We start from the raw sequence: 14,107 nt of genomic DNA, 5'->3' as shown, positions 1-14,107 counted from the left end.
GAGATTCCAGTGACCTTATTTGGAATCAATACCGCCCTATTGGGGAGGAGAGGCGCCAGTACACTGCAGTAAGAACACGTGCTAGCCGGCCTTTGGTGAAGCCAGCTTAGGATCCTGAGCAGAGCAGATATATAACTAGACTAGTAATGTACAAATTAGCCAGTTAGTAATCAGAGCTAGTAGTAGCAAGCTAGACGATGATGCAGCAAAGAGGAAGACACACGACCATGATACTATCTCTGCTTATGTTTCTCCTAGTCGTTCACGGATCAGATGCTCAGCTGAATTTATTCATTACACCGATAGAATACTATCGCCTAACAGGTGAGCAGCTGGTATAAACTGTTACACGACACCTGCTGAGGCTTTTATTACACTGGCCGGGTACACGGAGTTATAACGAGTTGCCGACTGCTTCACTGCAGCTGCACGCTGCAGTAGGTGTGTGTGTAGCGCGTGTTAGTGGGCAACTTTAGCCACTTGTAAATTAATGTGCATGTGCAGATTGTCATGAGCTGTTTGCGAGCTCTAGTGTCTTCCCGCTCGTGTTGCGGGCAGTTAACGCATAACAGTGCAAATGGCACTGCCTACCGCGTGGCATGACATAGTAGTGGTGCAGCTTGCTAGGGTTTGTGTGCAGCACTGTTGAAAGTTTTAGAGCATATTTCTTATGTAAAAGGTTTTCCATGTTTTTTCCTGCTCTCGCCTTGTTAGTATTCTAATTACAGCTACATTTCTGTCTTACAAAAAACAAGTAGTTGTTAAGGTACAATAGCTACAAAGGTTAAGCTACAAGCTTCTCAGATCTGCTACCTGAAGACATCACTGTGGTTGTGATAAACAACACTGAAGCAATAACATGACAAAGCAACAACACTACGGCCAGTAGTCCTACATAATATTGAGTAGTATAGTTAAGTCTGTTATCCTAACTGTATTGGTGTGAAGAGATGAGTTTCATGGAAGTGGTTACTACTGAAATATTAGGGATACAGTTTTAGTTGACCATGTCAATGATATCTAGTGGATCATGTGTGGTAGGTAGAAGGTTGGCAAGTTGAGAGGGTTTGGTCAGGTTTCATATCTCAACATCTAAGATCCCACCACAGATAATGGTAACTTACTGTACTGTACTCACAAGTTTCATTTGTCTCATGGGAAATATCTAACAATAGGAATGTGTAGCTAATACAGTATTAGAGCTTGTTCACACTAATGTTAATAAATTGACAGTATATGAGAACCTTACCATCATTAATAATGTTGTTACCATAGAAACATGGTGGGACGATGGAGTAATGTTGATGGTAAACGGTGAGGTTACTGGAGAAGAGTTGATAATTCCTGAATGTGTCCATACTATCAGCATGGAGTGGCACTCTTCAGCTCAAAGGGTAGGTGTGTCATACCATATATACCTAATGGATTATGATGTGATGTACCCCTATATGTCATACCCTAATGGATTGTGATGTGATGTTCCTCTATATGTCATACCCTAATGGATTATGATGTGATGTACCCCTATATGTCATACCCTAATGGATTATGATGTGATGTACCCCTATATGTCATACCCTAATGGATTATGATGTGATGTACCCCTATATGTCATACCCTAATGGATTATGATGTGATGTTCCTCTATATGTCATACCCTAATGGATTATGATGTTCTCTCTATTCCACAGTTACAGTACAGCATTTCCAATCTCCATTCTGACAAATCAAATATTCTTCCAACAGTTCAAATTAGTACTCCATTAGTGGGCATGATCCCTCTGTCTCCTGAATGTGAGTTGTGGATCATCTGATAATCATGTGATTATTAACCACACCCCACAGTGATGTCATTACAGTTCAGGTGTTCTGGGAAAGGCGTTGTCATGGTGACTATGACCATTACTATTAGCAACAATACCTACCGTATCCCTCACAAGTTGTCTTTAACAAAGAGGTGTGGTGATTGCCATGATAACACGTATACAACAGGTATTCACAGTGTTGTTTTTGTGTGTGAAATTTCATGTCTGTATGTTAGTCAGTCCTGCAATATAACAGCTGTATGGTGTTGGGGATCACATGATCCACATGATGTCTTATTACAGGTGGCCCATGTGAGCAGTTAGATTGTATGAATGGTGCTGGTTGTATGAGCAGTCGCTATGGTTATGAGATGTGTGTGTGTCCTCCTGGTTACCATGGTAAACATTGTGAGCAAGGTGGGTGCGTTCTAGTGGGTGTGTACAGTAATAATCACCATGGTAACAGCTTGGTGTCATCCAGCATGTGATAATGGAGGTTATTGTGTGAAACCAGAAAAATGTCATTGTCGTAAAGGATACTATGGTAACCGTTGTCAGAAAGGTATGCAACTAGTGGGTGTGTCAATTGATCTAGGTACTGTTTCCTAGCAATGTGCCATCCAGAGTGTCAAAATGGTGGTAGATGTGTCAAGGTGGGTGTGTGTCAATGTCAGCCCCCTTATCATGGAGTGAGGTGTGAACAAAGAGGTGAGCATTAATTGGATAACTGATACACGCGATGTTATAAAGGATGCAATTTTTATAAATACTTACAAATTGTACCGCCTGCAGTGTATTGTGGATGCTTAATTATTGATCATTTTCATTATTAAAATTTTGCAAAGGTGTTCACAGAATATACAAAAGTTATCCCCTTAAATATATACCTGTATAATTATATGTAATATGCTGTATAGTTTGTCCAGTTCTTAGTCTTGTTATATACAGTGCTTCCTGAACAGTGGAAATGACTGCCCTATTAGAGTATGTTGTCTTAAGATGTATGATCTATTAGAGTATTTGAACTGGGCTCTGTATGTAAATAAATGGGCTTTGATTATCTGAACGTGTCTTGGTACCAGGGGGTCGGATATGATCGAGGGAGTACTGTGTACACATCAGAGTGATTATCACTACTTGAATTAGCTGTATTTCAGTGTGTTTCAGTGTATATTTCTGAGAAATTGGGTACTTTTCAGTGTATTTCTGTACACTACTGTGTAATGGTGGTGTATTATTTCTCTCTTACAGGTGTCATCAATTACATCACCACTCCTAAACGTCACCAGTGTGTATGTAACTCAACAACTGCTGTATTAAATTGTGGTGTCATGGCAACACCACCTGCCAGAATTGCTTGGATGAAAAATGGGTTACCCATTTCAAAAGCCAACCACCATTACCTGATATTGTCATCACATGATCACTCCAACTACTCGTCAGTGTTGCTGGTGTATGACACGTCACCTGATGACAATGGATGGTACACTTGTGTGGTTTCAAACTCAGCAGTCAGTGATAGAACATCTGGCTACCTTCGTGTCTCACCTCGTTGTGGTAAGTATTACACTAGGTACACGTGTCTTACAACTGACTTTCATTTGATTTCTGAAAAATGTGTGTATGTATGTATGTATGTCTAGTCCCATGCATGTGAGCAAATTATTGTATGTTAAAGACAGCTGGCCAAAGCTATATAGGACCTATATTAAACTTTGTTCTGAGATGGCCCATTCTTGATTTCTTGCCAGTCTGATAAACAGTATAGCTGACCTCTAGTCAATCCATTCAATAGAGGTGTGCCTTTCCTTACTCTCCAAAAATGAGTAGTCTTGAGACTTTGTGGAAAAGTATATCAATACATGTCAGCTGGGTAAAGGGCGAGTAAAGGAAAAACTTACCCTGTAATTGATTCCCCTGTTCATGGCGAACACGATGGTGAAAATTGTAGCTCCGTACCTCAATCCGTTGGTAAGTTACAACCGTTTTTGTAAGTACCTGTAATTTATTTTCCCTATACTTACTGTATAAATCGATTTTCTGTTGTTGCTACTTTGTAGGGCTGTAACTCCCAAAGTTATTGGCATATGAGGCTGGAACTTTGCCAGTGGGTACACTTGGCTAAGTAGATTATAAATATTTAATAAACAGGAATTTGAAAAATATGCGATTATGTCCTGTTTTCACAGATCCGGTCACATGTTATAGTTAAAACACCACCGCGCATGTGTATGGAAAATACAACACGAGGGGGTGTATTGAGAGGCCATTACAGCACAAGGCAAAGCCGAGTACTGCATTTGCCTTGAGACACACCCCGAGTGCTGTATTTTTTCATACACACAAGCATAGGCAGTGCTTTAACTGTTATATTGTACTTCGTGGTTGTCTGGCTCAGAGCGATTTTCTCTAGTACTCAAACCACTGCGATTTTCGGTGATCAGGATATCAGTAATTGTTTAATCTATTTCTAGTCGTAGAATGAACTAATAGCATTAGTTTGGCTAGTTTTAGCGATTTAAAATGTCACGCACGTGATCAATTGTGCTGTCTTAGTGGTTTAAAAAGCTTCGTGATCAGACGATCAGTAAGTGTTTATTCCTAGCCGTAGAACGAACTCGTAGGATTGGTTTGGCTGGTTTTAGCCATTTATAGTGTGTTGTTTACATAACATTCCTTAAATAAAAACTCCGCATAACTGTACTGTATGACTCATGCAGTACAGTTATGCAGTTGATTAATACTGTATGGAGAATACGATATACAGCATCGTTTTGATCCTCCCATGCGAAGTACAATATAGCCATTTAAATGCCAGAGCTGCTGATCATTAAGTGGTTCTGAGTTGAGTTATGAGACTTTTAAAATATTCCACGCGGTTATGCAAACAACATATTTACGTATATGCAACGTGTACGCACGGATTGGATGGATTTGGGAAGAAGGCAATAATCACATTCTTATTCAAAGCACACTACAACACACGCATGCATACAAGTACATGTGCACATGATTACAACAGCTAAGGATTACAATTAATTGTACAGTACTAATATTACAGCATTACGATAAAGTGTATGTGAATAGTCTGTTCATATACAGTACCGCTCAAACGTAATGTCGCACTCACTCGCGGCAAGTGATTAAACAACTCACTAATTAAAGGGTGTGGCCCCCATTTCCTTTGTGAGTATTCATCCCATACGAAATAGGATGAATACTTGTGAAGGAAACGAGTGTCACGCCCTTTAATTAGCGAGTTTTTAATCACTCAATCAAGCGGTGCAAGTGAGTGCAACGTTACGTTTGAGCGGTACCATATATGTATTAGATAAAGCACTGCCGCGAGTGCTATACGAGAAATATAGCATGAAAAGAGTGGGCGAGAGACAAATATAGCACGAGGCAAAGCCGAGTGCTGTATTTTGTCTCAAGACCACTCTTTGAGTGCTATATTTCCCGTATAGCACGAGCGAAAGGTAGTGCTTTATCTGGTATAGAGAACTGTCAACTTGAGGTACTCACAAGACACATGAAACAATTAGAAACTCATGGAGGAGTGTTATCATTGGTAGAATAGGCATTGCGCCTTCATTAGTTGTTTTGCGAGTCTAGTCCGTCTTCTCAATACCAAAAGTTTTTGATTGTGGTACTTTTAATAAGCATATTTCTGTGATATTCCTAGGACTCGTCCGTTTATGTGAGCAAAACATACTAAGAACGTTCACTGCTGCTGACCACAATCAACCATCATTGAAATCTTCAAGTGTGTCTATAAATTAAATCCAGTGGTTTTGCTCTTACTGGTTGGGTTGACTGGTCAGCCAGCACAGTCAGGCTATCAGCCTACACTGGCTTGGTTGATTGGTTGTACTGGCGAGAATTGAGTGATTACTCACTCAAAGTAGGCTATCAGCCTACAAAATAGACCTGGCAGTTCTATAACTACCTGATATAGAACTGTGGTCTATTAAAGTGTTCTATAACTGCCCAATATAGAACACTTGTGCCTTTATGGTGAATATAGAACACTTTTTTGCTTTGATACTACCACGTAAAGTTCTTTACATATATATTATACATACTACACACAAACTCTGATATTAAAGTAGGACCTGTGATTATTAACTTGTCATTCTAACAGGTGGTGGAGTGGTCAGTAGTGGTAATGGACTAGATGATGATAATGAGGAGGAGGATGATGATGATGTACCTGATAATAATGAAGGACCATCTGACTATGATTTCAATTGATGTTATCATACATTATAACCAATCAGATTGATCAGCTCCACTATACTATTGGATTATATAATTGTTTTTATACCCCGTAACCATGGTGACATGGTGATCACATGATTCAACATAATCATCAGACAGTTTGGCAGCAGCAACTAAAACTTGTATAATGTTTTGTGTATGTGTTTGTATATTATTATTATGTTTTATCATTACTTGTATGAGCTATATACAGGAGCAGTGGTGTATATGATGTGATCATCACATGTAATACTGGTATCACTAAAATGTTTGGCAACAATACAGTGTTTGCACAAAAATAACAAGGTGCCACTTAGAAGAGTTCAGCAACCGCTTCACAAGCAAAAGTAGTCTACACAAATTCCAAGTGGTATGGCTTTGCACGGTTCATTTGTCGTCAGTATTCTTGAGAAGATAACAATTTTGTGGGTAATTATGAACAATAGTTAAATACACTGGAAGAATACAAGGCTTGTGTTGTGCTCTGAGTTGTGGTTTTAGCTTGCAATAAGGATTGATTTTAGATCTACAAGTAATTGATGTTGAAGTGGGTCCCATGAAACAACTGTACAATTGCATGGCCTAAATACAAAAGCTATATATAGCCATGTTAAGAATGACAAACATTTATGTTGTAAAATACTAATCTCTGAAACTTGCAGCATCAATGATATGTGTGGAGTGAACATACCACTAAAACAATACACATACACTACATAATTAGCTATTCATGTTCCAAACTGTTAGAGCAGGCGAAGTCGATTGCTGGATCATGCAAATTTTGATGTCTGTGATGGTGAGACCTTGACCCATGTAAACACATTATTGCAGAATGAAGAGGAATAAGACAGTTTACACCTGATCAAAATAGTGTCTGACTGTAGGGGGATGACTACGCTTTTCAGAAATAAGCTTAACTAGGGTAGTAAGCCAATTGTAAACAACAATTGCTGCTGGTCCCATCCCAACACAACAAGAGAACACCAATGGAACCTTCTCTACTTCACAAACTCGCTCATCATACATACGCTTTTTTTGTCAAGTTCAGCTCGGCAAAAGCATTGAGCCAAAAGGCTACGTAGAGGCATAAGAGGAGATTAAATCAAAAAAATGCCATTCTCCTATCTTGTCCCCAAAAACTCTCAGCACTCACATCAAGGTGGGCACCATCTTTGACATTAGCAGACCTGTAGTGGAACTGCTCTTCTGACAAAGGCTGTAAAGGTGGTTCAGGTGAACATATTGTGACAAACCTCTGACAACAATGCTTCTGTGATATTATGTAATTCATTTTGTCTAATTGAAGGAAAACCACCGAAGGAACAACTGAAAGCATGCTCAACAGTCATAGATTTCCCACAAACACAACTTGAAGGCAGTGAAGATGGCTGTCAACCACAATGAAGACAAAGGGCATCATGAAAGGCTCCTTTATGTAAAGCATAGCGATAATCTGATAGAGGAAGGGTGGTAAGACAATTAGAAGAGCCTTTCTCACTAGAAATTAATACAGAACGTTGTAACTTGGGTGAAAGAGCATGCAGGTAAGAATTGATTCTATGCATCTGATAGAAAGTGATGATGGTTGGTCAAAGCTTGTTGCTTAGAAGGTCCAAAAATTAAATAGATTAGTATAGTGGCGTAGTCCCCAAATTGGCAATATTGTGCACTTTTTCATAAAGCCATGAAACTTTCCACATAAATAGTGGTCCTCAATACATGTAATTTAAGATATAGTACCATCGCTGAGTTTACCTTTGGGGACTTTTACGGCCATTTTTGTACAGAAAATTAATCATTTTTGTCTTTAACTTCCTGAGGCAGTAATTAACTTGTTAAAACATGGTACTAAACAAACGATCTTGTTGATAGAAACAACATGGTTTTTATTTGAAGTCAATAGGTGATTTCATTACAAAGTTATGATCATTTTTACTAGCTGCAAAATTTGATAAATTTACCTACCCTCAAGGTGTGAATTACCTGTGGGCAGATAATTATGCATAAATTTTCAAATTTTGCACCTAATAAAAACACTCATGTTCATTGCTAATGATATAATACTTGCAGTAGTATAGCAACTGATATCTTCACTATACAAACCACTGGTAGGTTTGTGCTATATAGGAAGACAAGGTAGTGTAGTATTATAGGGTCAGTAAATCTTTAATTCTTGAATATTATGTTTTCTTGTGCAATTGATGAGTTCAACTTCTCTCTTCACATCAGTTATAGTATAATCAATTATCAATTCATCGTAGTCATAAAACTCTACACCTTGAGGAAGGTACAGTTCAGTTATATTATTATTATAATATAAGTTGTTCATTACGATTATGATTAGCTTCCTGTATACCTTACTACCAAGTGATAATGATGTACCAGTAAATGTAATTCCACAGAATGATAACTTCTTGAGTGTGTTTCTAGCGACAACTACAAATTCTCCAGCACAAAATTCTCCTATAAGATTTCTATCAATGTCTAGTTCCTCCAGTGAGGTGTTGTGTAGTAAACTGTTTTTAATTGCTGTAGCTCCTGTGTCTGTGATTTTATTGTTACCGATGTCCAATATTCTCAGTGTGTTGGTTTCTGTTATTCCTCTTGATATTATAACTGCTCCATCATCACCAAGTTTGTTGTCACTGATGTACAACTCCTCCAAACAGGTCATCATGTCAGATATTGCTGATGCTTCTTGTGCTGTGAGGTCATTATCCCTCATGTCTAACACTTTGACTGTGTTAGTGTTTATTACTGCAGTGGAGATGTCCCTCACACTAGTAATATTGTTATCGTCTAACTCCAGAGTATGTGGCTGAAGGTAAGTGATGATGTCACCAATGAGAGGTGACGATGCTATAGTGAGGTCATTATCACTAAGATCAATTGTTGTTATTTCTTGTTTGTTTGCTTTATCTCCACAAATGTATATAGCGGTGTAGTAGGTTGATGCCATGATCTCCAATATACAGGTTTAGTTCCTTCCATTTCCTGTGTGATCTTGATAGGAAGAATCCCAGGGACACCACCTGGTATGGGGCGAGACTGTAGTGACTGAGGTCAATCTCACCACTATCAAATGATTTGGACAAGATGTCACATAACCTGTCATCCTGAGCCTCTTGGAAACACTGCAACAAGTAGTGAACTTTCATTTGGTTCTTCAAGATGTCTTGTGAGATAGATAAAGTGTTGGATATTTCCTGACCTGAAGTTGATCCTTGTTGGGATGGAGCATCCATATAATCTGAGGTCACTTGTGGGTCAATATTAGTAGTAACATGTTCACTGTTGCTAGGATCATGATGACTGGATACAGGATGATAACTTTGTTGCCATCGTAGAAAAGGATGAAGTATATGGCTCTTCAGTCTTTGAAAAAAATTCACGAATTGTTGACCTCTTGATGGTGATAGTGGGTACCTGACTGGTTTGGTTGGAGGGGTCAGTGAAGGGGAACTAAAGGATAGAGGATCAGACCAGTGTGACATGGTTGATGGTGGATGATACAAACAATGATCTGAAGAAACTAAGTCATCATTATCATCATCATCATCAGGCAAAAGTGGTACATTATCTTCAGCACTATGGTAACTGTCATTGTACTCGCCATCAGTATGTGTATTACCACATGAGAGTGATGATGGAATGAAATAGTTATCATTACACAAAGAGTCATTATCACTACCTTCATCATGGCATGGAGTGCTCTTTAATGGCTGCATCCCAAGTGTGGGCGATGCCCGATGATATGATGAAGCAATCCTAGGATATTGTCTGAATCTATTGGGCAATGTATTCCCCGACAGGAAATGTATTAATGAGTTACACCGTCCACTGGTTATACCACAATATATGATCCACATGTTGGAGAGGCGGACACTCTTACTATCAAGATTAAGACACTCGTCAGTTACAAGAAATGACTCCTTCATTAGTGTGTACACCTCATCCTCTGGTAAGGTTGCTACATATTTGGCAGCAAAATATTCTTGTATTCCCAAGTGTAGGAAGTTGAAGGATTTGGTTGGAGTACCAATTTCATACGAAGAATAACATTCAACAGATTGTAATAGTCCATAACAAGTGGGATCATCCCTGCACATGTCAGGTAAGTCATCCATTGTGAATACTATTTTGTCCTCTACAAGACCATCAAATGCAACTTTCTGTAGTTGTTGTAGTACTTGTTGGACTGGCTGTAGTAACTGAGTGTTCCATTTTGTTGATGTGTTTATCTTCAGTGATCTTCCCTGTCCTCTTAAGATGACGACAGACTGTGTGCAGGATGAAACTTGCAAACATTTCAGTGGCAGTTGGTGGCAGGGATCCTAGTAGACACAGGAATACTATGATTGCCATGTTTAATGGTATGTAACATATTGCATCAATGTTGGGATATTGTTGAAAATGTCTCTTTAGTGTTTGTAGTTTAGAAGGAGAAGTCTTCAAAGCATCATCAATGTATTTTTCCTTACTAGATTTCTCAAATCCAAGAACTTCTATTCTTCTGTCAACATGTTGATGTAGACAAGCTGAAGCAGATGGTCTTGCTACTCGTGCATTAGGTATAGAGTGTCCCCTTCAATGAGTTTCCTAAAGAAAGATGTGTGGCATAGTTTATTACTGAGTTCATCAAATCCATCAATGATGAAGGTCACTCCAGCTCCATTAGTGGTGTGTAAGTAGCTCAAAACAGGTTGTACCTGATCTGCAGGTAGTGTATATTTCACTAGCTCTTCTGTGCTAGTGATCTTCTGTACATTAGGATCCCTTAACATCAGTAATAGTAGCAGTTTATCTGATGTGAGCAGTTTATTGTTAGCCCACTGTAAACAGATCTCCTTAGCCAGTGTTGTCTTCCCAATTCCAGGGTGACCCTCTATTCGGATACTATTGAGACATTGATCATCTGAAGTGATAGGAGTGAATATTTGATGGATATTGTCCAGTTTAATTGATGATGTTAGTTCAGGTATTTTGTGTATATCTCCCTTAGTGCGTATCCTAGCTACCATTGTTGTGTTTTCTTCACTTTGTAACTGCAATATTTTCTGATGTAATAGGGCTAAGTTAGTGAAGGATTTAGCATGAAATGGAGGCCATGGGTCTTGTTCTGCTGAAGATTTCACCAACCCTTTACGTCGGTACCTTGCCTTGATATCATCAGAAACTTGTTGTAACTGACCACCTCCTACAGGACCTACACACATACAGACGTCACTAAAATGCAGCCATAGTAGTATGGGTATCATACAGTACAATGTATAAACCAAAATAACTGTAAAAGGGATATGGTCTCTGAAAAGAGTCTGCCTTAAGAAGTTGTGATATCAATAAATGGCTGCAACAATATCAACATCACAATAATAATCAACAGTAAAAGTTGTTAATTTTAAAGTGAAGTAGGGATCCAAGCAATAAAAGTAGTAAAACAAGAGATGAATGATGGTATTATAGCATAGCTCGGCGGGAAAGTCTCTACAGCTAAAGTAGGGACTTTCCCACTAAGCTATGCTGTAATACCATCATTCATCTCTTGTTTCACTACTTTTTATTGCATAGATCCCTACTTGATTTTTAAATTTACAATTTAAAAAAAATACTAGCTTGTTTAGTTTTTTTCTTTGTTTGTTGTTGCAGCATAGCTAGCTAAACGTGTGACTGTTCTATTAGAATATTATACATGATTGTTGTACTAGAGTGACTGTTATATCTGCAGCTAGCTAGATTAATCGTAAAGGGCTGGGGTCATCTTAAGTAAATAGCTAGATTGTTAAGAGGTGTGGTCTCCATACTTTATCACTATTAGTCCACCTAGATCTTTATTTGTTAGATGTGGTTGCAAACCTAAGTTGCAGATATCTAGCTGGTACTGTATTTCTATAAATATAAGTTGCGAGAAATTTTCACAAGTTAAATTTTTGTGTTAAAAAATTTTCACCTGTGTCTCAAGTGACGAAAAGTTTTTAACAATGAATTACGTAACTTTATTAATTCTATATGGCCTTTTTGTATACAGGAGAAGCAGAATGACAAGCAGCAAAACTGAATTGTGGCGTCCCCGTTCCATGCCGAGGCTGCACCCCAGATTCAGAAGTTGTCTGTTACAAGTCAAGCAATGTGGACTGGAGTGAAATGGCTGTAGCTAGAAGCTCATTTCATCAACTTGCATATTTGTGCATATATACTCCATTTAATGTGTCCTGTAGTAGCGGAATCAGATGGCATCATTACCAATGTGCGGCGAAATAGACCGGACAGCTCCCTTCTCTCCTAGGATGAGGGAGGCTTTTGTTTTTAAAAGACCGCAGCAACCTCGATTCAAGGTGGCCAGAAAGCAGTTAACCGAATTCATTCAACTTCTCGAATATTACATTGGTAAAAAATTTTCGCGTAATAAATATTCGTTGGGTGCTAGCTTCAACGAAATATTTTTAACGGTTTTTAACTTGTTCCCAGTGTCTTTATTGGGAGAATGGGATGATGTGCCGTAGACTTTGGAATATCTAAACCTTAAGCAGTCACGTGACATCACGTGATCTCCTATAACCTAAAATAATAAGGTCATGTATGGTTCAATTCCAAAGAAATGATCAGGGTTTTACCACCATGTAGTGGGGACCTACATACCCTGATCCTCCTAACTCCCTCTCTCATGCTACAGCACCACCCATTTCACATTAACGCACCAGTTGAACCCTGGCAATTGTTAGTGGAGAAAAATAAAGAGGGAGGGATGTAGGGTGGGAATAATAACGTTGGAGCCGCTTAGAGTGCAGAATGCTACACTGAGTAACGCTCACCACTATTTAAAGCTGCAACTTAGCACCTGTCATACCGGTTTGACTGGTTTGTACCCAGGTTAGCCTTGTTACATCTTGACACTATTTGATGTTTGTCTCCACCTTCCCATGGGCCCTATGCATAGATTGCATATTTGTTTCACTAGCAACCAGGTGTTTCCCAGTAAACAGCCATTGTTATAGCAACACTTCCAAGTTAACCTTGTTTAACCTACAGTTAAACTTGTAATAAATATAGAAATACGGTATATCTCTTATAGTAGTGCTGGGACTGAAGCGCTTCTGAAATCCAGCTCTGAAATAATTCTGTGGTATCTAAATACGCTGCTGAAAGAAGGTATCGATACGGAAAATTGACACCTAAATATGGTTTCTTTGGATGAAGAAAAAGACAAACAGTCTGGTTTAAGAAAAAAGAAAAAAAAGTCAAAGCGCAGAGGGCCTACACTCAACGGAACCCCAAAAGACACATCCTACTGGTGAGTTTGTTATTGTGGTGTAAAATGGTGGCCGTGTGCTGCTTCGTTTGGCCTCTAGCCTTGCAACTGTGGTCAGGCAGCCAGACAGTGAAGCAGTGAGACTAAAATTTGAGTTTTGGTGATTTTAAAAAAAATTCTATATCTGGCCACCTGTGAGTGTTGTGTTATATTTAATATATTAATTGGACCGTAAAGATGATTTTCATCATGTAAGATGTTTCTAGGGTGATTTTCAAAGGCAGAATTTTGATGGCACGCAAAATTTTTGGGGCTATCCCTACTTTATAAACAGCACAGAGACAATTATAATTAATTTAAGGTGGTCTGACACTTTGTCAGTCCATACCAAAAATTGATCTGACATATTATTATCATGATGGTCAGACATGACAGGGAAAGCACATCATTCCTTTTCTAGGGGGTTCTGGGGGCATGCCCCCCCCCCCCCCCCCAGGAAAATTTTGAAAAATGAGTACTGTAAGATTGACATATTAGTCACTTTCATACAGTCATACAGCTGGACCCAGCACACCATGACTGCTCTCAAGTTCTATAATTGCAGGGTATTTGGCAAATGAGATGCTTTGCTTAGCCCATCATATAGCAAATGTCAAACCTTTTCCTCATTCTCTGCCTAGTACCGTCATCAGGATTTAAAAGGGACTGACCAATGGTTGAGCTTTATACTACAGATCACTTTTATCTCACCTGTTCATCCTTCAGTTTTGACATAGTAGTCTTGTGTGCATCACTT

At 38.8% G+C, this 14,107-nt stretch overlaps 1 protein-coding gene across 1 annotated transcript; it reads left to right on the top strand.

Moving 5' to 3' along the window:
- Positions 1-5: 5 nt before the first annotated feature.
- On the top strand, positions 6-6,274 carry LOC136252646 (wnt inhibitory factor 1-like). The gene is made up of 9 exons (XM_066045171.1): positions 6-324; positions 1,276-1,394; positions 1,692-1,794; positions 1,846-1,992; positions 2,109-2,222; positions 2,272-2,367; positions 2,415-2,513; positions 3,057-3,362; positions 5,950-6,274. The coding sequence occupies exons 1-9, from the start codon at positions 198-200 to the stop codon at positions 6,057-6,059; spliced, it is 1,221 nt and encodes a 406-aa protein (XP_065901243.1). The 5' UTR covers positions 6-197; the 3' UTR covers positions 6,060-6,274.
- The last annotated feature ends 7,833 nt before the right edge of the window (positions 6,275-14,107 follow it).

This window comes from Dysidea avara, chromosome 4 (genome assembly GCF_963678975.1).
Source record: "Dysidea avara chromosome 4, odDysAvar1.4, whole genome shotgun sequence".
Lineage (NCBI taxonomy): Eukaryota > Metazoa > Porifera > Demospongiae > Dictyoceratida > Dysideidae > Dysidea > Dysidea avara.
Note: the sequence above shows the minus strand (reverse complement) of the source record. Positions and strands in the feature narration are given on the sequence as shown.

What these genes read in the sequence shown, in the direction of transcription:
- LOC136252646 (XM_066045171.1), top strand. Translation starts at nt 198, where the DNA reads ATGATGCAGCAAAGAGGAAGACACACGACCATGATACTATCTCTGCTT. An exon ending in GATCCCTCTGTCTCCTGAAT is followed by an intron (nt 1,795 to 1,845) that starts GTGAGTTGTGGA and finishes CACACCCCACAG; the next exon opens with TGATGTCATTACAGTTCAGG. An exon ending in TGGTAAACATTGTGAGCAAG is followed by an intron (nt 2,223 to 2,271) that starts GTGGGTGCGTTC and finishes CCATGGTAACAG; the next exon opens with CTTGGTGTCATCCAGCATGT.